This window comes from Amblyomma americanum, chromosome 10, assembly GCF_052857255.1.
Source record: "Amblyomma americanum isolate KBUSLIRL-KWMA chromosome 10, ASM5285725v1, whole genome shotgun sequence".
Taxonomy (NCBI): Eukaryota; Metazoa; Arthropoda; class Arachnida; order Ixodida; family Ixodidae; genus Amblyomma; species Amblyomma americanum.
In genome coordinates, this window is record NC_135506.1 from 141,339,613 (window position 1) to 141,364,916 (window position 25,304).

Consider the following 25,304-nt stretch of genomic DNA (forward strand, 5'->3'; position numbering starts at 1 on the left):
GAATGATGGGCGTTGTTAACTACTTTCGCAAGTACGTCCCGTCACTGAGTGATAAGACAGTCTTACTGCGGACACTCTTAAAAGAAAACGTCATGTTTGAATGGACGGCGGCGCATCAGCGTGAATGGAGAGAAATTTGGGACGCACTGACAAACCCTCCATTACTCGCGCTTTTTGATGAAGCAAAGGAAACCAAGATCACTGCGGACGCTTCGGGGACTGGTTTGGGCGCTGCACTACTGCAGCGATATGGCAGTGACTGGCGACCAGTGTCGTACGCATCAAGGACCCTAACAGATAGCGAAACCCGCTATTCGCAAATTGAAAAGGAAACGCTTGCGGTAGTGTTCGCATGCGAAAAGTTCCATCATTTTGTTTATGGCCGCAGGGTACTGATCGAAACTGACCATAGGCCCTTGCTTGCAATTTCCCAAAAGAACATTGCAGACATGCCTCCGCGATTGCAGCGTTTTTTTATTAGGCTGCTACAATATGATTATACGTTGCAGTTCGTTCCTGGCAAAGACTTGCTGCTGGCGGACATGTTGTCACGTGCACCGGTGCCAACGCAGGCGTCGAGTGCCTCATCGGAAGCAGACTGCGACATCCATGCCGTACAGGTCGTCTCCAGCATCGTAAGCACGCCAATGAAAGAGCGTCTGGAAAAGGAAATCAGGGATGACCCGTACTTAAGCGAGGTGAGACAGCGAATTTCACAAGGGGCTGCCATCGACGGTGAACTGAAGCCGTTTGCCAGAGAGCTGTCTGTGGTAGAAGGAATACTGCTCAAGGGCTCTAAAGTTGTCATACCTAAATCTATGAAAGCAGAAATTCTTCAGAGGATTCACGAGGGGCACCTTGGACTAAATAAATGCAAAGCCAGAGCGCGGAGATTGGTATTCTGGCCTGCGCTCAACAGTGCCATTGACGAGTTCGTGCGAGTGTGCAGTACTTGCCAAAAGTATGCGTACAACCAGCAGAGGGAATCCTTGCTCATGCAGCCCACCCCGGATAGGCCATGGTACCGCGTAGGAATTGACCTCTGCCAGTTTGGGGGAGCCGCTTATGTCGTAGTGTACGATGCCCACTCAAATTTCCCTGAAGTAGAGAAGCTAAGAGGCACAGCGGCAAAAGAGGTCATAGCCAAGATATCGGCCATTTTCTCACGGTACGGCATCCCGGTGCAAGTGTGGACTGACAACGGGCCCCAGTTTTCATCGCGAGAATTTCGTTTGTTTGCGCAGAAGTACGACTTCCAGCACATCACATCGAGTCCAGAATTCCCAAGGTCAAATGGGCTTGCGGAAAAGGGGGTTCAGATAATTAAGCGCATCCTTAAGAAGACGAATGAGTCACGCGGTGACTTTTGGTTGGGTCTCTTAGCCTATCGTTCTTCTCCCTTAGAAGATGGCCGCTCTCCGGGCGAACTGCTGCAAGGCCGACGCCTCCGCACTTCCCTGCCTGAATACAACGAGGATTCCAGTGTCCCAGTGTGAAAGCATTGCCAATCTTCGAGGGGAAAGGTACTGCCACCTCTCAAAGAGGGCAGTTCAGTTCGTGTGCACGGCGACAACTGGTCACGCACAGCAATAGTAATCGAGAAAGCAGCACCGAGGTCGTACGTGGTGAAGACTGAGAACCAGCGGCTCTTGAGGCGAAACAGGCAACACTTGCTGCACATTCCCGGAGGCGATGAAAGTATGCACAGAGATCAGGACGTCGACAGCCTGGGAAAACAGTGTCTCAGCGACAAAGACCAGGATATCGACCGCCCGGGAGGACACGCACATACAGACCGACAAAACATGGTGCATCCGACGCACGCGGCTCAGGAGACAGGCCGGGACGTCGACATCTCGCAAGAACAATCTCCACGGCACAGACAGAACATCGAAGATCCAAAAGCAGCTACGCATGAAAACGATCTCACCTCGTTAGGTCCGCGGAAATCAACCAGGCAACGTGCGGAACCTCGACGACTTCACTATGACTGCAGTTTCCGCCAAATATCGTAGTTTGTCTTTTTGTTTTTTTTTGTTTTTTATACAGAAGAGAAGATGTATCAGATAGCAGCTTATCAGCCCGAGAACGGCGGGCCGCATCTTTCCCTCCCTCGTTCCCCTTCCCCTCTTTCGTTTCGTGGCCTTTAAAAAGGAGAGGAATAAACTGCCGGGGGGCTTTTTTCTTCGTCGGCACAGCACCTTGCTGCAATGTGTGCCTATTCCCTTTAGACGTACGATACACTAATGGGTTTTCGGTCCAAGTGATTTCAAAAGTGGCATTCTATTTTTCATTATTATTGCTGATTATTTATTGTTCCTGCTATTTTGGTGTGCCGTTGACTTCCAGAATTGTTGCTTGAGCCTTGCGTACCACATTGTACACCTGCCTCTTGTTGCAGCGGGAGCAATAAGGGAGACAGCAATTTAGCTAGGTTCATTTGGATTATGCCCTCGTCTGATGTTTAACGGGAGACAGAGGGCACTTGCTAGTATTGGATGTTGTCTTTTGCCGGTCGGTTTTGCAAGCCGCAGAATGACCAACTATGACCAGTGGGGACAGGCAAGAGCATCGGAAGGAACCGAGCAGAGCTGGTCGAGGTGCCTTGGTGACAACGATGTGAGCAGAGATCCTGGCCCGGCGAGTGGGACCTGGGCACGCGAAGTTGCCTGGCATCCGGACACGGGACGTGAAATTGGAAGAGCCTGATCAACATGCGCGCCTAGCGTCCGAGCCACGTGGAAGCAGCTCGTCTTCCTCACGCCTTATCTGATTGCGGGCATACTGCTATTCCCGGACAACCAGCCCAGATTCCACTTCTGCAGGATGCAAAGTTTATCCTGCGAACGCCCTTTTGACAAGCCCGGTGCTGCGCCGCAAGACTACAGCTCCCTAAGGCTCCCTTGTCAAGACAAGATGCTGCGCCACATGCCAGCAGCGCCTTATGGAGAAGCATCGACGAGCGACATGTCAAAAGGTGCAGCAAGCTGCTAGACAGCGAGGCGCCGGTTTCCCGTTCGCCCTGGAAGTCACCGCGTGCTGCAAACTGGAAGCGGGTGGCCAGTGCGATCGCTTGGTGTGACCTCTCGCACGGTCGTCAAGTGCTGGCTTTGTATTGGGTGGTTGAGTATCAACCGTTTCAAGGGCTTTATAAGCCCCAGCGCTGCGGCTTGGAGGGAGAGACCGATCCTCCGAGAGACCGACCCACCGTGAGTCTAGTGCCGCTCAAGAGTGGAGTGAGATGTGTGACGCGTTGGAGTCTCGCCGGACGTCGCTGTGCGAGAACAGTCGCGTTTGCTGTTAGCTCTCGGCCCCCGTGCCGATCTGGTCCTGTATAGCGCCCTGTACATAGTGTATGAAATCCCTTTTGTTATTCTCACCGACGCCTGACTCGGAGTCTTCCCTACCGCCAAGAGAGCTGGCAGCGCTCTGTCACAAATAGGGTGGCGGGCGCTACGGGTCCACCTCACAGGTCACAACACTACTGACGCCCTGGCGGTGCCGCCGCGGTTCAGCATGATGGTACCAGTGCAAAGCGGCTCACCTGATGACCGCGATGTTCTGGCGGAAAGAAATTTGAGCCTTCTACTCGAGAAGGGTATCTTCGCTGCAAGAGGGCTTGTTCGCTTACGGAATCGCTGTGCGACACTTTTGCTAACCAATTTCGGAATCGAGTTTCAACCCATTGCGAAAGGAACGCCTGCCGCAATATATGTTACCGACTTTGCTGACCCCTCTGAAATATGTGCTCTTAATCACCATGACCGGCACGACAGATATAGACAACGTTCTGTCTACCGTGAACATCAATTCCGTCGGTCGGTGGGTCAGAGCGGGCGCCGGATGCTTTGCCACGTCCTCACAGGCATGGCGCACCCCAGTAGCCAAACACCGCATTATTGTCGCCAAGGAGACAAGACTGATATCCCAGCACCCGCGCCAAGTGTATAGCCGATGGAACGAGAGGCTGTACGGAGCCAAGTGCAAGAAATGCTTACCGACGACATAGTACACCGTCCACCAGCCCCTGGGCTTCGCCTGTGATACTGGGGAAGAAAAAAGACAATACTTTGTGATTCTGCGTCGGTTATCGGAAGTTGAATCGGGTCACGAAACGCAACGTATACCCGCCTCCACGTATCGATGACGCCTTGGATCGACTTCGTAACGGTAAATATTCCTCCTCGATCAACCTTAAAAGTGGTTACTGGCAGATCGAAGTGGATGAAGGGGACAGCGTTCGTGACCCCTGACAACCTTTATCAATTCGAAGTGCTGCCCTTCAGGTTCTGTTCAGCGCCAGCAACCTTTCAACGCGTGATGGACACCGTTCCCTCTGTAGTGAAACGGCAGGGGTACCTAGTGCACGCTGACGATGTCGTCATTTTTGTCTCCTAGCTTCGAGGAACACCTCAACCGGCTGAGAGCCCACAAGGTGGCTGACTACGTACGCCACAGGGCCACTCTGTCTTCGTCTTCTGCTATCCCATGGGCACGCGACAATATTGACAAAAATGCAAGCGCTCAAGAAGAAGAAGACAAGCAAGAGTCAGGACAAAGCGCTAACTTGCAACTGAATTTTATATTTACAACACGGAAGCAAATAAATACTGAAGCGAATACAAAAAAAAAACAGAAGAACTCAACGCATGCGCTGGCAAATTCTATCCAGTAACGCCATTTCCTTGTCATAAAGACTAATTGATGATGTGCTGAGGCACTCGGCTGCATTCTTGCGAATCATTCTTGCTTCTATAATCTCAGGCATGTCTCGGTCCTTGCTGTTTGCGTGAACCGTGCACTCATTGAACAAGTTTGAACAAGGGCTCGCAAGTTGTGCTGCGAAAATCATAGCAGATCTCTGACAGCTGGCCGTTTCCTGGTTGTGCCAAGTTGCGCTTGTGTTACGCTATCCCTTCATTTTGGCATCTGCCAGTCTGTCCGATATATACCCGATCACAAGTCAATGGAGTACTGCAAGCCACGCCTGTTTCGCGCTCCACAAACTTACTTTGGTGCTTCTTTTTTGCTTCCTCTTGGGCTGCTAGGGTCATCCTATAGTGTACACAGTTCTGGCAGTTTATCGGGGCCAGAGAAAACCAACCTGCATTTGCTCTATTGCCAGTCCTCTTAAGCCTGTGCGAACTGCCATAGAAGCACGGGATCACCGCCGTCCTTCTTGTTTCGGTGGACTGCTTGGATTGGCTTTGTCTGCCTTTCTTCAAGAGGCCTTCAGCCATATCCAGCCGAAGTAAGGAGACTGGCTTGCTCCTGAGGCGGATCAAGAGGGGGCGAGATTTTTTTCATGGCATTGGTGAAGCAGATGTTCACAATTGCCCTTTTCACAAACTTCGTATGGGACGAAGAGTGGTTTGTTGGCCCTGGGGTGGTAGTAACAACTCAAGTGCACTACTTAGTTTGCGAGTGAACTGAAGCGGACTACAATATTGGTTAAAAAGGCTTAAAGGTGATGTAAGGTCCCATTGAACGATATGGCTGGGCTATTGTCAATAAATATTAGAAAGTTATCAACACATCTATAAACTTTTTTTTTATTTCTCCTTTGGGCAACATACAGGTATTGCCCACGAGGCAAGACAAAAGGAGGTGCTAAACCTCCTGACTCGGTCTTGTCCTCGCTTGGGTACAGCAGCAGGAGCGGTATTGCATTACACAACAAAAAAAGGCTGTCCTTGCCATCACTTACACAACAGACGCATCATAAACAGTTCTTGTAAATATATACAGATAATAAAATAATAATACACACTAAATCATATACAAAAATGGTACAGAAATGCAATACATTAGGGTTGTTCGAACCGACATAATATTACATCAAACGGAACCAGAAGTAAGCATTTGGTCGTCTAGGACACAACGTTAAACAAAAAGAAAGACGAACAGATGCGTTTAAAACCCTGGGCGTGGAACTATTTTTAGCTGCATCTATTACAAACGGATGAGAATTACACATCAACATGATTTGGTGCTCAATTGATTGTGTTCCGTAGTTAGTACGAGGCCTATTTACCACAACAGAAGTCTGACGCAAGCTGTAACCAGTAGATCTATTTAGGTACGTGTTAAAAAAATTAATGTAATTTGATTTTATTTCGTTATAAATAAACACACATATTTTGAGTTCATACATGGTTTTCACAGGGATCATTCGAGACTGTATTTGCCGAGCAACTATTTGTGTTGTTTCCTGCAGGTAAAAGAAACCGAGCTGCACGCGACTGCAGGGCTGATATTTTTTCTAAGTCAGTTTTGTTACACTGATGCTAACTGATGATAACTGATGCGAGAACGGATAAGAGAGAAATACAACTGTCTTTTCAGCGAGCAAGGTATACTGATGCGAGAATGGATAAGAGAGAAATACAACTGTCTTTTCAGCGAGCAAGGTATAAGATCTCGAAGCCGGGAAAGCATACCAATAGCTCTCGCTATCTTGACACGGATGTGGTCTATGTGGTCGCTCCAGCCTAGGCTGTGATGGAATTTAACTCCTAGAAAGGAATGGGAGCTGACACGCTCAAGGTAGCAAGAGCCGTAACGAAGCTTAAAATCATAATCAATTGGCTTGTTTTTTGCACAAAAAAGCATAAATTTAGTTTTTTTCTCGTTGAGTTCAAGACTATTTAAGTTTAGCCATACACTAAGATTTAATAGCCACGTGTTAGCCGTGTTTTCAAGTTCTTTAAGATTTGTTCCAGAGAAGAATACATTCGTATCGTCTCCATATAATACTATATCATCAGTTTGAGGAATGTTAACTATATCGTTTATATAGATCAAGAAGAGCAAAGGGCCTAATATAGATCCTTGCGGTACACCATATTTTACAGTCTTTGGGTTTGATTTATAGCCATGTAGGCATACGAACTGAAAACGCGACTCAAGGTAACTGCGCATGAGTTGAAGTGCTATGCCCCTAATTCTACATATTTCCAGTTTTCTTAGCAAAATATGATGTTTGATGGAATCGAAGGCCTTGCAAAAATCTAGAAATATTCCAACGGTGTAGAGCTTATCCTCAATATTTTTAATTATTTTATTTTTTATTTGTACGAGGGCCATTTCAGTTGATCTTCCTTTCTGGAACCCGTACTGCTTTGTTGATATGATGTTTTTTGCAACAAAAAAGTTGTCGAGGCGTTTGTGTATGACACGTTCAATCACTTTCGAAAAAAGAGGCAAAACTGAAATCGGCCTATAGTTGTTCAGGTCACTGTATGTTCCTCCCTTGTGAATGACGGCGACACGAGCTATCTTCATTTTCGCAGGAGAGATTCCCGAAGCAAGTATGTGGTTGCAGATGTAAGCGAGCGGTTTTGAGATTAAGTGGGCAATTTCTTTTATAGGTGCGGCTTTAATGTCGTCGTGGCCAGCTGCCGATCGGTTATCGGACGAGTTTATGATAAGGTTTATCTCAACCTCAGAAGTGGGCGTTAAAAATGCACTTTCAAGCAGCATCTGCCCTATATATCCCTCCAGACTGCTGTGAGGCAATGAAAGAGATGAAAAGTTTCCAGCACCTGCGTTAGCTAGATGATCATTGATAAGGTTAACTAAGTTTTGCTCCGAATAAGTGGCTCCATTTATAACTAATTCAAATGGTACACCAGAAACGTGCGTAGCGTTTAGTTCATTGAATTGTTTCCATGTCTTTCGGGGGTTATCTGCGCACTTTTCGAACTTATGTTGATAGAATCTACACTTGGCTTTTTTTAAGTCAGAGCTAAGTTTGTTACTGAACCGCTTGAATTCTTGCAGCTTTGCAATATCACGCGTCCGCAGAAACTGTTCGAACAGCTTATCCTTGTGTTTTATGCGCTTGAAAAGGTCATTCGTAATCCATTCTTTTCTTGCTTTCTTGTGCCGAACAATTGTTGTGAGTGGGAAAGCAGCATCGTAACAAATTTGTAATTCGGACATAAAAATATCGTAGGATACAGATGGATCGGGTTCCTTATATACGTTCGCCCAGTTCAAGTTTTCAACAAGTGAATGAAAGGTCTTTTTACCGCCGTCATTGATGATGCGGATAGTATTATTTGTGCACTGTGTACGCGTGGCGATCGGTAATGCTACAAAAATTGGTAGATGATCGCTCAATCCTAAACAAAGTACACCGGAGCAACTAGCAGACTTAGAAAAATCTGTGAAACATAAGTCGATCAGCGTACTTGTATTCGATGTGACTCTCGTAGGCTGTTCAATGACGTTCTCACAACCATTTTTAAGCATAATTTCAATAAGTTGAACTTCAGCAGGGTTATTAGAGTTAAGATCGATATTAAAGTCCCCTATGATCACTACATGCCTCTTCCGGGAATAGACAAATATCCATGAGTGATTCAATGTAGTTTAAAAAGATTGACAGCGTGCCCTGGGGCGGTCGGTAAATGCATACGATGGCAATGTTTTTGCACATGATGGCAACAGTTTCAAAGTCGTCACACATGCAAGTAAAGTCGTCTATGGTATCATAGTGAAAACAGTCGCGGATAAATAGGGACACCCCTCCACCACGTTTTTGCTCACGATAAACTGAAACGTGACTGTACCCGGAAAAATTCGTAACATCAGTGACACTTGAGAACCATGTTTCTGAAAAAGCCAAGAAATCAAAGAAACACTGTAGTTGTGAGAGGTATGTACCGACGTCATCTTGTTTGTTCCTCAGACTCTGTGTATTTAAATGAAAAAAAGAAAGCCCCTTTTCAAGAAAACACCTGTTACTTTTCACCAGATCATTGAACGAAGTTGTCGTGTGGTACGCCATCTTGATTTTTTGAAATCAAAATACCTGTCGTCACTGATCTAAACAATTTTGCTCAGGTCATTTTCGGTTGCAATCCTGATTGCACTTGCTTTTGCTTGTTTTCTTACAAACACTTTACCCTCAGAAGTCCACACGAATTTGTAGTCATTTTCCTTTGCCCTTATCTTCGCCAGCCATAGCAATCGCCTGTTCATTGCTGTCAAGTTTTCATAGAAGCTGATGTTGGTCAACTTTTCTTGGGCGCACTTGCGTGCTTCAAACCATTTGCGCCTGAGGGCTCGGTTGGAAAACCCTACAATCACCACAGGCCTTCTGTCCTTTCTGGGGGGCAAACGATGCACATGTTCAACGTTCCTATCGGATAAATCAGGGAGCTCCAATTTTCGGGCAATCTTGTTAATTTCAGCCATGAGGTCTTCATTTTCTCTCAGCTCAAGCCCATGGATTTCAATGTTCTGGTGGCGGCTATACTGTTCGAGTTCATTTAATTCTTGTTTTAGTGTTTGGACAGTACTTTCACCGCTTCCACTCTCGACAGCCTCCACTCGACGCCGCAAGTCGCCTATTTCTTTGTCCTGTCGTTGTAGGTTCACTTTTATGTCATCATAAGTGTCAGACAGAAGCTGTACTGACTTCTCGATGCTCAACACAGTTTCCTGCATGCTCATTAGCTTGTCTAATTTGGTCTCCAGTACGAGCATGCCAGACAATTTTCCGTTTATTTCCGCTAGTTCTGCCTGGAAGCTTTCCAAGACATTTGCTTGCTTGCAAGCTGGGCATTTCAGCGCTTTCCTAGTGGTTTCTTTCATCATCCTAAACGATCGTTCGGTCACGCCGCTGCATTTTCCGATGTGGAATTTACAAATGCAGTCGATGCACGTCATGAACGTGTCACTATCGGCAAAATTTGCGTTGCAAGAGGAGCATGCGTCCTTCATGGTAAACAAGAGCAGAAACCAACATCCAATAGGCAATAACAGAAAACTGCCAAACAGCAAGAGCAGCAGCTTAAATTGATATGTGGCTACCGTCCTATCACTGTGTGCTATAAACTAATCGCGAAGAACCGGTGCTATGCAGGACTCTCTACAGACACCACTTTTTTTATAAATACACATCATTATTCCATTCAATATAGGCCGAGTTCAGACAAAAATACAACAGTTCCAAGAACCCTGCCAATGATACACCTGCTGCAGTATGAAATGTAATGTATCCAAAACAATTGATGCTTTCTTCCAGACAAGCAATCAGCTGGCAGCGATTTCGATGCGCTTGGTGGAATTAATTGCTACAAAATCTAAGACACCTTCAGAATTCTTCACCAGAAAGAAATCGTTGATGTTCAAAGCATTTAATTTCTCTTTCAGGAAGGTGGCAACAGTTTTCTGCGAAGAATTATACTCTGAAATGATTGCCCTTAGAGGGCACGCGCCTTTGTGGGACATATGCATTGCATACACGCCTGATCGTTGACTCATGCGGCAATGCGAGACGTCCGTAGTTAGGCAAGTACCTATAAGTATGAGGAAAGATGGTAAATAGAAGGCTGGAAAATACCAACAGCACTGAAGAGTAGCGGGGTAACTTGCTTAAAAGGAGAAAGATTTGTTCCTTTAAAAATGTCAAAGCATCTTGCCGACCTTTGACTTGAAATTGTTGATTTGTTGCGTCTTCAAGTAGTGGCCGCATTTCGAAGATTTATATCCCCGCCCCGGGTGTCCAGTCTGCAAGAACAGAGCCTGTGAGGCGGATATCCACCACCTGTTGTGGAACTGCCCGGCGCTGAAGCCGACGAGAATTCGGCACCTGGCGGCAGTGGGACTCTCACCGGACAATCCGGATTGCTATATTGCCTGGGCACAGTGTCCATATCATCGTTCACTTCTTGATTTCATGAAATCAGCCCACCTTTTTTTCATTTATCTAAGCATCTTACTCATATCTCACTTCAGAGTTTCTATGCCCTGAGGCAATAAACATCGCTTCAAAGAAAAAAAAAGATAGCACGAGCTTCAATATGCCACCTGTCTTGTCTTCGTGTTTGCGGAAGGCAGGGGCCTTATCAGAACACATACCTTTGGGCTAGTTGGTGCATTGCAGTCATGTACAAGCGCAGAATAAACAGGGTTTAGCGCTTACTTCCAACTAAAGATTTACTGACAAACAAGCACATTACATACAACCTTGCTGCATGACGTAAAACTGACAGCACTGCCGACATCAAGTGGCCGCACCCAAAAACATTTTTTCTTTTTTAGTGAGTGATACAGATGGTGCACTGACTCAGGATGGACCCGCATTTCTAATCAGTTCTGCTTCTATTATCTCTCTAACATCCTGGCACCTATGCTTGGCCACTATCTTGCATGCGCTGAAAAAACGTTTGCATGGATTCTTATTCTTCTCCGCGCAGTCATGACAATGTTCAGAAAGATGACCATCCCTATAATTGCCTACCTTCCTCCTGTGCTCCAGCAATCTCATTCAGACATCGGCCAGTTTGACCGATGTGCCTAGAACCACACGATAGAGGTATTTCATATACTACTTCACAAGCACACGCTACAAAAGGATCTCGGTGCTTGATAGCGCATGGTTGGTAGCGCATGGCTGTCAGCGCCCGAGAAGCTGGAAAAACTAGTGAAAATGACCAATCCTTTCAAAAGCCAAAAGAACCATGCGCTATCAAGCACCGAGATCCTTTTGTAGCGTGTATATGAAATTCCTCTATCGTGTGGTTCTCGGTACATCGGTCAAACTGGCCGATGTCTGAATGAAAGATTGCTGGAGCACAGGAGGAAGGTAGGCAATTATACGGATGGTCTTTTTTTTTCAAAAATTATATAAAGCGCACTTAGGACAACAGACAAGGGAGACAAAACAACACAAGCGCTTACTCGCAACTGCGCGTTTATTCGAGAAACACACAAAAGGAAGAACAATCACAAACAAAACAAAAGCAATCGCGCAGGCGTGACAGTAAAAGTGCTCATACAGGTGCGTCAAGATAACAAAACTCTCTTTCATGCAGAACCACCATAGGGTCGGCAACACACGTGTGCTGATTCTTACGGATGTGATAGGCCTCTGAAACCTCTCTGGTTAGCTGATTAGGGTGTCGGAACAAGATTTTAGTTTGGTCAAGCAAAGGCTTGCAGCCGCTGCATTTTGAACAGTGCTGAGCGAGATTAGATGAAGGCGACTTATTCAATGACAAAAAATGCTCTTGCAAGCGCACATTAAGGCAGCGGCCCGTTTGACCGATATAGGTCCGGCCACAAGAAAAGGGAATGTGATACACCACTCCTTTTGAACATCTGACATAGCGGTTCTTGTGATTCACAGTGCAGCACCGCTTTCGTTTATCACATACACCGCTGCTAGAGCGCGCAGCAACCTTCACACAAACACTACTAACTTTCTGAGGGGCAGAGAAGAGAACATTAACACCATATCTGTTACCCACGTTTTTTAGTTGATGAGAAAACCGATGAACATAAGGTATGACTGCAATATTTTTCTTTTTCTCCTCAGAACCCTTAAGAAGTGACCTATTGAACTCTTTTACTTTTTTGAGCACCTTGCTAGAAGCTAGAAACAGCACGTCCTCTGGAAATCCAGCCAATTTTAGTCTGTTCACTTGCTCGCAGAAACTTTCCTTCATTTCGTGAGGGCACGACTTGAGCAAAGACGATCCTAGGCAGGAGACAGCAATGCCGCACTTCACAATTTTTGAGTGATTTGATTGATAATTTAAGAGTGGTTTATCAGACCTCGGAGAATACCTCCAGCACACATGATCCTGCACGAAATGAAGTTTTGTGTCAAGGAACTGCAGGCAATCGTTTGTAGGAGTTTCAAAGGTGAACTGTAATCCAAGTCCATATTCTTTAAAAATCTTATTAATGTCGACCACCCTCCTTGTAAATTCATGTCGGTCAACAAACACCAGATAATCATCGACATACCTGAAAATCTTTTTTGCAAGGCCACTCTGATTCTTTTCAATATAAGAGTCAACTCGAGACAGGAAGATATCACTGAGGACGGGCGCTACTTTGGATCCGATACAAACACCTGTCTTTTGAATAAACAAATGCCCATTCCAGTCAACAAAAGTAGAAGCCACATAAAACGACAGCACTTCTAAAAACGAAGGAACGGAAATACTACAGGCATTGACAAAACATTGTTCATCATTATCATCGGTAATGCATTCACTAACAAATTTCATCAGTGTGTCATGTGGCAGCGAGTAGAAGAGGTCCTTAACATCAATACTAAATGCAGACGCTCCTTTAGGATTATGATTCTTAAGGTAGTCGACAACAGCCAAAGAATTTGGCGTCTGATATGGGTCCGCTAAGGTAAGACCTTTTAGGTGCTTTTGCAGGAAGCATGAAACGACATGTTGCCAAGTTGACCGCTCAGTGACAATAGCACGGAAGGGTATATCGTCCTTATGCGTTTTGGCTGAAAAGAAGACTTCGAGCCTTAGGCCTTCAGCCTTTTTAACGCTAGAGCGCAAATTCTCTAGGTATAAACTCGACAAGAGTTTCAGAGCATTTTCCTTGACCTTTGTATCTTTGACTTTAACAGGTCTAAAATGTGCTTCCATTGCCGAATAAGCCTTTTTCTTAAACAAGTGTTCGGGTAACACAACGAAGTACCCCTCTTTGTCGGACACAACTACCCGCTGCTCACTGGATGTCAAAAAATCTACCATAGGCTTCAGGCAACGGTTGCTCTTTTTCCCACCCCCACATCTTTTCATCGCATCTACACATTCTACTATGCACCTGGAACGATCCTCCTCAGGAACTTGCCTAGAAATGCCTCTTGCAGTTGAAATCTTTTCCACCTTATGAAGGTTTGGATGTAGGCAAAACTTCGGTCCGAGCTCCAGCACCTTGTGATGAACATCAGGAAGATGGCCTCCTCCTAAGACCAGCACTTTCCTTCCAAGGGGAGAAGTTTTTCTTTTTGTCATGCACCCAAGGGCGAGCAGCGTTCCATAGGAAGTCGATATTCTTGTCCGCCAGGTCGCACCACTCACGATAATGTCTGCGATGGCTCGGAAGATCCCCGCAGGCCACACGCAAGCAATCCTTGTAAAAGCGGGAATGACGCCACCATTCTGAAGAAAGGATGCGGCATATCCTGCGGCTATGGCTCTTGGACAGCGGCAGCCCACCACACAAAGGTTGCAGTTCCGAAGGACAAATTCCACGCTTGGCATTCTAGGAGGCCAAGCGCGCCTTGTGCGCACAAACAGCTATTAAAGCTGCCATGATGGCAGGATTATTCAGAAGAGGATTAACACTTAAAGAGGAGCCCAAGGTACTAGAAATGAACTGAAGCAGAATTGACATCTGAGCTAGTTGATTGTTCATTTTCAAAAATTATATAAAGCGCACTTAGGACAACAGACAAGGGAGACCAAACAACACAAGCGCTTACTCGCAACTGCGCGTTTATTCGAGAAAGACACAAAAGGAAGAACAATCACAAACAAAACAAAAGCCATCGCGCAGGCTTGACAGTAAAAGTGCTCATACAGGTGCGTCAAGATAACAAAACTCTCTTTCATGCAAAACCACCATAGGGTCGGCAACACACGTGTGCTGATTCTTACGGATGTGATAGGCCTCTGAAATCTCTCTGGTTAGCTGATTAGGGTGTCGGAACAAGATTTTAGTTTGGTCAAATAAACGCGCAGTTGCGAGTAAGCGCTTGTGTTGTTTGGTCTCCCTTGTCTGTTGTCCTAAGTGCGCTTTATATAATTTTTGAAAATGAACAACCAACTAGCTCAGATGTCAATTCTGCTTCAGTTCATTTCTAGTACCTTGAGCTCCTCTTTAAGTGTTAATCCTCTTCTGAATAATCCTGCCATCCTGGCAGCTTTAATAGCTGTTTGTGCGCACAAGGCGCGCTTGGCCTCCTGGAATGCCAAGCGTGGAATTTGTCCTTCGGAACTGCAACCTTTGTGTGGTGGGCTGCCGCTGTCCAAGAGCCATAGCCGCAGGATATGCCGCATCCTTTCTTCAGAATGGTGGCGTCATTCCCGCTTTTACAAGGATTGCTTGCGTGTGGCCTGCGGGGATCTTCCGAGCCATCGCAGACATTATCGTGAGTGGTGCGACCTGGCGGACAAGAATATCGACTTCCTATGGAACGCTGCTCGCCCTTGGGTGCATGACAAAAAGAAAACTTCTCCCCTTGGAGGGAAAGTGCTGGTCTTAGGAGGAGGCCATCTTCCTGATGTTCATCACAAGGTGCTGGAGCTCGGACCGAAGTTTTGCCTACATCCAAACCTTCATAAGGTGGAAAAGATTTCAACTGCAAGAGGCATTTCTAGGCAAGTTCCTGAGGAGGACCGTTCCAGGTGCATAGTAGAATGTGTAGATGCGATGAAAAGATGTTGGGGTGGGAAAAAGAGCAACCGTTGCCTGAAGCCTATGGTAGATTTTTTGACATCCAGTGAGCAGCGGGTAGTTGTGTCCGACAAAGAGGGGTACTTCGTTGTGTTACCCGAACACTTGTTTAAGAAAAAGGCTTATTCGGCAATGGAAGCACATTTTAGACCTGTTAAAGTCAAAGATACAAAGGTCAAGGAAAATGCTCTGAAACTCTTGTCGAGTTTATACCTAGAGAATTTGCGCTCTAGCGTTAAAAAGGCTGAAGGCCTAAGGCTCGAAGTCTTCTTTTCATCCAAAACGCATAAGGACGATATACCCTTCCGTGCTATTGTCACTGAGCGGTCAACTTGGCAACATGTCGTTTCATGCTTCCTGCAAAAGCACCTAAAGGTCTTACCTTAGCGGACCCATATCAGACGCCAAATTCTTTGGCTGTTGTCGACTACCTTAAGAATCATAATCCTAAAGGAGGGTGGACACAGGGGCGCAACAAAAACACACGGACATAGAAGTAGACAGGGACGAGCGCTCGTCCCTGTCTACTTCTATGTCCGTGTGTTTTTGTTGCGCCCCTGTGTCCACCTGAAAAGATATGAACCAACACGCCCAAATACAAGTACTCCTAAAGGAGCGTCTGCATTTAGTATTGATGTTAAGGACCTCTTCTACTCGCTGCCACATGACACACTGATGAAATTTGTTAGTGAATGCATTACCGATGATAATGATGAACAATGCTTTGTCAATGCCTGTGGTATTTCCGTTCCTTCGTTTTTAGAAGTGCTGTCGTTTTATCTGGCTTCAACTTTTGTTGACTGGAATGGGCATTTGTTTATTCAAAAGACAGGTGTTTGTATCGGATCCAAAGTAGCGCCCGTCCTCAGTGATATCTTCCTGTCTCGAGTTGACTCTTATATTGAAAAGAATCAGAGTGGCCTTGCAAAAAAGATTTTCAGGTATGTCGATGATTATCTAGTGTTTGTCGACCGACATGAATTTACAAGGAGGGTGGTCGACATTATTAAGATTTTTAAAGAATATGGGCGTGGATTACAGTTCACCTTTGAAACTCCTACAAACGATTGCCTGCAGTTCCTTGACACAAAACTTCATTTCGTGCAGGATCATGTGTGCTGGAGGTATTCTCCGAGGTCTGATAAACCACTCTTAAATTATCAATAAAATCACTCAAAAATTGTGAAGTGCGGCATTGCTGTCTCCTGCCTAGGATCGTCTTTGCTCAAGTCGTGCCGTCACGAAATGAAGGAAAGTTTCTGCGAGCAAGTGAACAGACTAAAATTGGCTGGATTTCCAGAGGACGTGCTGTTTCTAGCTTCTAGAAAGGTGCTCAAAAAAGTAAAAGAGTTCAATAGGTCACTTCTTAAGGGTTCTGAGGAGAAAAAGAAAAATATTGCAGTCATACCTTATGTTCATCGGTTTTCTCATCAACTAAAAAACGTGGGTAACAGATATGGTGTTAATGTTCTCTTCTCTGCCCCTCAGAAAGTTAGTAGTGTTTGTGCGAAGGTTGCTGCGCGCTCTAGCAGCGGTGTATGTGATAAACGAAAGCGGTGCTGCACTGTGAATCACAAGAACCGCTATGTCAGATGTTCAAAAGGAGTGGTGTATCACATTCCCTTTTCTTGTGGCCGGACCTATATCGGTCAAACGGGCCGCTGCCTTAATGTGCGCTTGCAAGAGCATTTTTTGTCATTGAATAAGTCGCCTTCATCTAATCTCGCTAAGCACTGTTCAAAATGCAGCGGCTGCAAGCCTTTGCTTGACCAAACTAAAATCTTGTTCCGACACCCTAATCAGCTAACCAGAGAGATTTCAGAGGCCTATCACATCCGTAAGAATCAGCACACGTGTGTTGCCGACCCTATGGTGGTTTTGCATGAAAGAGAGTTTTGTTATCTTGACGCACCTGTATGAGCACTTTTACTGTCACGCCTGCGCGATGGTTTTTGTTTTGTTTGTGATTGTTCTTCCTTTTGTGTGTTTCTCGAATAAACGCGCAGTTGCGAGTAAGCGCTTGTGTTGTTTGGTCTCCCTTGTCTGTTGTCCTAAGTGCGCTTTATATAATTTTTGAAAATGAACAACCAACTAGCTCAGATGTCAATTCTGCTCCATAGGGATGGTCATCTTTCTGAACATTGTCATGACTGCACGGAGAAGAATAAGAAACCATGCAAACCTTTTTTCAGCGCATTTAAGATAGTGGCCAAGCATAGGTGCCAGGATGTTAGAGAGATAATAGAAGCAGAATTGATTAGAAAAGCGGGTCCATACTGCGTCAGCGCACCATCTGTATCACTCACTAAAAAAGAAAAAAATGTTTTTGGGTGCGGCCACTTGATGTCGGCAGCAAGGTTGTATGTAATGTGCTTGTTTGTCAGTAAATCTTTAGTTGGAAGTAAGCGCTCGTGGTGTCCCATCCTTCTTTGTCCATGTTTGTTCTGCGCTTGTACATGACTGCCTTATCAGAGCTCTCAACGGCATCCAACAGACCTGTCAAGCACCGAATATCATTCACAGTTTTTGGAATGATCTCCACGCCATCAAGTTTGGTGACCTCGACATCACGAATATACAGCTTTAGAGAGAGGTCCTCGGTGATTTTGACTGACTTTTTGATTGATGGAGCACCATCGACAGTCAGATTGAGGAAGAGTATAAAGTCATGCTGGGAAATCGCCGTCCAGAATTTGGAGACCTTGATACATGGTATGCATTTCAACAGCGCCTGAAAGTTGTCAATTTTGTTTGTCCTCTTCCGCCTGGTGTGCTTCAATAGACAAGTTGATGGCATCTTGTCACGCACCTCCCTCTCGGCGCGTCCTCTTTTCATCTGGGCTCTCTCGAGACGTGCTTGCATTTGGGACAGAAAGATATGCCGGGCAGTCTGGAAGTATGCCAGGAACAGCATCAAGTCGTAACCGTACGAGCTTCAGCGCCACTTCAATTACTTCTCCTGTCTTTGTATCCGTGTAGCTTGTACTATTTACCATGTCGGACGGTTTAAACTGGCACTCGCAGATTTGGGATAAGAAAAAACAAAGACAGTAAAAGCTCAAGAACCTGAAGTTTAAAAATCAGGCAGGTGCATGACAGTACGAGAGAAATTTCTATAAATGTCGTGTGAACTTAATGTCAGCAATACTATTTCGCTACGACTTTACAGATTTACCCGGTCAAAAACAGGCAGCACTACGGAATTATCTCGCAACATGCTGCCCTCAGCGTTTTCAATGCAACTGAGGGAGGAGTAACAACGACAGTTAATGGAATGTTTCCTTACCACCGACCGCTTTCCTGGAGTGAAGTCCGCACGGTGGTTAGCTCTAATCCATTGAGCTCTTCTTGCTTGGTCCGAAGGGAAGGTGAAGACTCGCACACGCTCACCACCATCATAGTTCCCGCGGCACCGCGGTACGCAGCAATGCCCAGGCATTATCACACCCTGCACACTGGACACACACCTCCCGGCACCGACGTACTTCCTCTCCGTTACCGACGTCGTTACCGTACCGGTGCTAACTCTGAAACAGCGTCGAGTTTCGTGACACACGCTGCACGAACAAAAAAGAAACCCAGAAATGCGAACACGTGCCATTGCATTCGCGAAATGAAGGAACTACTGCTGTTTACCGCAGTGCGAACGCATTTTCCAGTCGAGCACTCTGTATGAAAACGTAAAAGTATAACAAAACGACGTACAAAAAAATATAATTACCTTCCAAAATAAGCGGTTAAAAAAGTATAAATTTTTACAAAATATTATCTTTATTTTTGCAGCAAGGCAGTAATAAAAGCATCAAAATGTTTTCTTAAATTCGATACTTCGGCTGGTACTGCTCCGCGCACGCGTTGTTGCACCAAGATCACGGAGACCGGTTGGAGAAAGTGAGAGCACGACGGCCGCTCCTCGAAAGCGCCGAGAGCTGGTCCGTCGTAGTGTGATGACGTAGCCACAAAAGAGAGGAGGATATGGAGAGGCCTTAGCTAGTCTAGAGGGTGTTGCCCTGCCCCAGCCAGTAAGTCAGAAGTCCTTCTTACCTAGCCTTCTATTTCCGAGCAATGCCTCGTTGATGTTTTGTAGCTAGCTGGCCCGCTCTGTGTATTAATTGCAAGTTGAATAATTCGAATATGAGTGTTCAGGCTTTGTCGTCCCTCCTTTTGTTCCCTCGAGCACGAACCCATCCGCGGTTAGCGAGCGGAAATGCTGCATCCGCGGTATGGAAGTGCGGCAGGGGCGGAAGGATGGCCGCCCTTATTTCCACACTGTCAAGGTCGTGTTGCCGTGCTCCCAAGCTCAGGGCTAACCAACGTAGCTCAGAAGTGCAAGATGCCGGGCTAGTTGGTAATCCATGATGAAAAAACAGCGCAAGGAACGAGACGAAAACACGAAGGAAGAAGCGCCCGTGTCTGTGTCTTCTTCCTTCGTGTTTTCGTCTCGTTCCTTGCGCTGTTTTTTCATCAACGTAGCTCGCCTATGCGGGCGTAGATCCACCGTCGTGTGCGCTCTAACGAACGGTACAGCATGACTGCCGTTCAGTGCTTCGCACCAGTGGAGGAACCCGCGCCACTCTGGCGGTAGCCGTCCTAAAATGTGCTTTCCTCTCGACGATGGGACGCCAGAGCATGACCAGGAGAAGGAAGCTTATCCTACGGTAGCGCAATCACGTGACCGCCGCGCATCGCGTTAACTTTCCCCAAAACACACACAACGAATATTCCAGCGGAACAAATGTCTTTGTTCGTACATTAGGGGCAACGCTGTGAAAGCTTACGCTTTTTTTTCGCACTTAGTACATCCGAGTCAAAATAAAATATTGCGCGTTCCTTGTGGTGAGCGAGAAATCATAAATGCTCTGCCTGCAGGTTAATTAGACTGGTCATGAGCTTGATGAAATGCGCTCTTGTAGCTGACGACACGCTGTCGCTTTCTCGTGTCTTAGACGGTGACGAAAAGTGGAAACTACCCGGTGCGGTGCTATGTCAGCGCAAGTTGAAGATCCACAGGTGGTCGAAATTCTGACGCCACCCCTTTCTTCTTTCACTCCCTCCTTTATCCCTTCCCTCAAAAAGCGATGCTGAACCCGACCGCTGCGGCTGTTTCCATGGAGGCGAAACGTATGGGCGCCCGTGTGCTGCGATGTGAGTGCACGTTAAAGATCCGCAGGTGGTTGAAATTATTCCGGAGCCCTCCATTACGGCACCTCTTTCTTCCTTTCTTCTTTCACTTCCTCCTTTATCCCTTCCCTTACGGCTCGGTTCAGGTGTCCGCCGCCGTGTGAGGCAGATACTGTGTTATTTCCTTTCCGCAATAAACCACTTTTAATTTTTTTCAACCCAGAAACATATAGGTAGCAAACCTGTGCGCATTGCACAGTCGTGGCACTAAAGCCGGTGCTCCATGCGCAGTTGTCGATGGCGGCCACGTGGACAGCGACGGCGACGGGAGCCGCGGGGCCCACCATGTCCCCGGACCTGTTCGGCGTCTACCAGGAGCTGGCCGCGGACGACGATATCGGCTACAGCTACTTCACGCCGCCATCGGTGAGTGCCTCACCGCTCCGGGTTAATTGGCGCAGGCAGCAATGGTTTATTTATTTACAGATACTGCCGTCTCTGGTGAAAGACATTGCAGGAGTGGTTACAAAATACAATGAAGAAAAGGGTATTACGTCGTAATATGAAAAGGCAGTGCACTGGCAAACTATTCAGGGGGAAAGCTACGCAAGGAATCATCAAGGTTGTTCTAGATTTCAGTCGACATGGGAGAAAAAAACACGAAACTTGAAACAGCCTAAAAAAGCACGAAAAGGCGCAATATTCAAGGGGGTCAGTGCGTCGTGTTCTGTGCGAGGGTTGCGCTCTGAATGTGACAGGGGCTGCAATGGATGACAGTTGATGGACGATCCTGTGCAACGTGACGATGCAGTGACACACACGCCTGTGCTTTAATGGCTGAAGCGACTATCCCTTAGCTCGGGTTGAAGGTTAAAAGTCACGGCCGCACCGATAACAGATAAATCCTTCTGCTTTATTCTTAATGGATTCCAGTTTATCGATATCACATGCACAGCGCGGAGGCCAGACAACTGAAGCGTATTGGAAAGTGGGCTGCAAAAATATTTCAAGAATCAGTTAGGCGCAGCTTCTGAGCAATCAACCAGCACCTAGCCCCTGTTAAGTTCGACATACTTTGATGGAGCAGCGCAGGGGAACCCAAGGAAGAAAACACAAGAAGACGGCACTGACAGCAGCGTTGAGAATATTCAGTATTCTGCTACCGTAGCCCAACAGCAAGACTTTTCCAATAATAACGAACTGCCAGTAATATGTAGCTGACAAGGTTGGGTATATAACGCCTCGTCAGGCTGCCTAAATAATAGTTCCTGGGCGCGTCTTCTTTGAAACCATTTGGCGATTTCTTCCCTCTCTGCTTGAACTATACAAGTCCACCTCAGAAATCATTGACGCTTTACATTTCAAAACGGCCAAAGTGGTAGCGAGTTCTACCACGCTAAAATAAAAAAAGAAAAGAATATGGACGGAAATTAGATCATTTGGAAGCCAATATCCTTGTCGCCCGCCGAACTTGGGCTGTCGAGGGATTTTAATCCACCCTGCGAGTCACTGAAGATCACCCACCTACTTGGATCTCGTACGGATACTATGAACTGTATTGCCAAATAAATTTCATACAGTATCTCAGCTGTCGTTGGCACTGTTGCGTGGGACAGTTTCATTGCTCGTTTTTCATTAATCTCTGGAATTACGAATGCAGTTGTCGACGAATATTTAAGACTTAAGCAATCAGTATAGACATGAATGTGACCAGGATACCGCATGTACTATCGGCGTCAAATGAAATGCGAACAGCGGAGCGCGTGACAAACGGTCAAGCTTAGGCCGTCTGCCTGTCGTTATCAATTACAGGCGCACTCTTCCGGTTTGCGATAGTTTTCTTTTGTTTTATTTGACTTTCGCTTCTTCGCTTTGCCGCTAGAGCGCCACATTCATGCTTTTCACCGATCACAACTTGCACAGCGGGGTTTCGCGGGCGGCAGCGAGTGAAGCGAGCGGCCCTATCTCCCTGGTCAACCTTTAGGCGCTTTAGCACCACGATGATGGCAGAAAAATCGAAGCGCTGCAAGCCAGGGCACTATGAGCGCTCGCTTTACATACGCGGGCGACAGCCGCTGCCGCCAGAGGAACTGCGCTGCGACAGTTGCGCTCCAGTGGCAAAGCGAGAAAACGAACTCAAGAGAAAACAGAAGAAATCGATAACCGGATGCGGCCGCCTATCGCTGCTAGCGACAGGCAGACGGCCTAAGCTGGACCGTTCGCCACGCGTTCCGCTGTTCGCATTTCATTTGACGCCGATAGTACATTTGGTACATGGCTATCTGGATTGCAGCGAGTGCCATCCTGTCGCGTTTTTTAATTATCACTTCGACAGACAACTCAATCTTAGGCCTCAACAGGAGCCATGGGGGGGGGGGGGGGGGGGTATGTTATATATCCTGTCCAATACTCATCATTTGGAAGATGCTGTCGGTGTTCTATAAACACATGATGAATTTCGCTTCCATCAAGGTCCTGTAGCGCGGAAAACAAAGGGTGTTTTTCATTTTGGGACATTAGACGTTCGCAAGTCTCAGTTGCTCGCAAGTCTTGAAACCAGAGAGCTAGCAGTCGCTTGCGGCACTCCCAAAAACACCGAAAACCGCTAGCTAACAGCCTCTGTAAACACTCTTCTGTGGTTCTGAAAGGTCGTGCAGTATCGATGCAGAATACGCATTTTTTTTTCTTTGCCGTATGAGAGCATTGTGCGCTTTGAGCAGAGGTGGCGCCGAGCAGCCCCCAGTATAACCAGCAAGTCTGCGAAGCACATTCACCACCGAGTTCACTTTGTCTTCGATAGTTCTGACATGTGAGGCCCAAGACAGTTGTCGGTCGACGACTACTGCACACAGAAAACGGTGCGGCTTAACAGTAATCAATGGTTGGGAACAGAGACGGAAATCATTTAGGTTATTTCGGGACGAAGGGAGCACTGCTGTTTCCGCATGTGAAAGCATCATGCCTCTTTCTATAAAAAAATTGTCTATTACATCTAGGCCATTTTGTAAGACCGGTTGCATGAAACTCGCAGCTGGGCCAGGAGCCCAAATGCAGACATTATCAGCGGACTTAGAACGCTGCAAAGTAGTTGGGAGCATTCGTGGTAAATCCACCTTAACGCAGCTGAAAAAAAAAAAGGGCTCACTACGTTGTGCTTTGGACTTCGTGCATCGGGCTATGATGTGCACTTTTGACTCCAGTTTTTGGCAAAAAAATTTTTCTACCACTCAGGAAGTTTGAAATCAATCGCAGACGCATCCCGCTCCCACCGATGTCTAGCAAGCTGAGTAGTACATGAACACGGCTGACAGTGTCAAATGTCGTTTTATGTACAAACATACTGCTGTGATGAACCAGTTTCTTAAAATGGCCCTGGGTCCACACTGGGCATGAGGAGATTGATGCACAGACTCCAAAATGATTTTGAAGTGATTTAATTAAAGCATCTGGCTCGATGCCGCTTACGGGACAGAAGCTGGGCTCGTCGTCGCCGGGGCTGAGTCAGCGTGGTGTGGCACGGGCTCGATGAATGGCTGGTTGTCTGCAGCGGGAGTTCCTCGGGAGTTCCTCGGGAGCTGGGAGTTCCTCGTGACTGTGCTGCCCTCGTTCTCGGCTGGTCGTTGGATGAGCTGCCAGGCGTGGAGGCGCGTTGGCGAAGGTCGAACGTTAGCGACGGCTAGACCCCGGGCTCAGGTCAATGCGCAGCCCCAGTCTTCTGCCTCGCTCCGTCTCCGGCCCTCACGTCCACTCGCCCCGATCGCTCTCCCCCTTCCTCCCGTCGGCTTCCGCTTTTAAAGCCTTTGCTTCTTTCTTCAGCCGTGGCCGCGCCTTTGTCCACTCCCCCGTGGCTCTCGAGGGGTGCATAATGACGGGGACACTCAAGCGTCGTTCGACAGGGCCGTCGACGGTTACCATATATGGTCATGTTTCTCCGCCACAACCAAATATGGCTATGTCTCTCCGCTGCGACCCGACGCCAGGACGGCGCGGCCAACCGTCTCCAGGAAAAGTCACTGACCGGCTCGCCGTGGCACCGGTGCATGTGCACGAATCGTCACATCCGCTCCTTCTTAAAAGGAATGTTCATTGAACATTAGGAATTCGTCATACACACACACGCGCGCACACACACGCCGCGCTGTTCGGGCCAGTATCCCGCACAAGTCGCTCCTTTCTTCCCCACGAGCACCGAGCCAGAGCGGAGTTTCAGAACAATTCTTCGCCGTAGATACCACTCGAGTGCACAATATAAGACCATAATTAACAGTATGTACAACATCTCAAACAAGAGAACGAACAAAAAATGAAACTAAACGAAGCGCACTTGTAATGTACAAAACAAGGAAATGTAGTCTTAGCGAGGTACCTCCCTGTCCACTACTCGGTTACGGAGATAGTACCTAGCGGCTGGAATACGTCTGCCAGATTGGAATGCCTCCTCCTCGAGAAGGGCGCCTCCGAGCTGCGACTGCATGAAGTGTTCCAGTTCATCACATGGACTGAAATTTTTGTGTCGGCCGCTCTGACCGCTTTTCTGCAATGCAGGGTTATTTACAATGGCGGGCTCCGTGCGAAGGTTATCCTCCCCCTCCTGTTCCCTCGAGGCAGCCGTTTCAGAAAGAGGCGAGCATGTTGGTGCTTGCTTTAACCGGTTAGCATGGACCACAGCGGTTGAGGCCCCTGCGATCTCCCGAATCCGAAAATTAACCGGCGATAGCTGCTCTACTATGCGGTAAGGTCCTTTCCATTTGGGCGTTAACTTACGGGCAAGCCCTGCCTTGACGTGCACACACTCAAGGTATACGCGGTCTCCAACCCTGAAAGGAACCGCCCTAGCCCTAGTGTCGAACCGCCTTTTTCTTTTGTCGGCTGCTTCCCGTAATGCTTCGGCTGTTACGTCATGGGCCACTTGCAATCGTGACGTCAGTTCGGCTCGATAATCATATAGTGAC

At 47.0% G+C, this 25,304-nt stretch overlaps 1 protein-coding gene across 3 annotated transcripts in view; it reads left to right on the forward strand.

Moving 5' to 3' along the window:
• Positions 1-25,304, forward strand: part of LOC144106925 (uncharacterized) — a 618,131-nt gene that overhangs the window by 98,964 nt on the left and 493,863 nt on the right. For 2 of the 3 annotated variants that reach the window (XM_077639889.1, XM_077639886.1), the window contains exons 2-3: positions 510-698; positions 20,644-20,778. In XM_077639889.1, the coding sequence (XP_077496015.1) occupies positions 543-698; positions 20,644-20,778 (291 nt within the window). In that variant the 5' untranslated portion in view covers positions 510-542. The remainder of the gene's footprint in view (positions 1-509; positions 699-20,643; positions 20,779-25,304) is intronic. The other variant, XM_077639887.1, reaches the window with a different exon arrangement.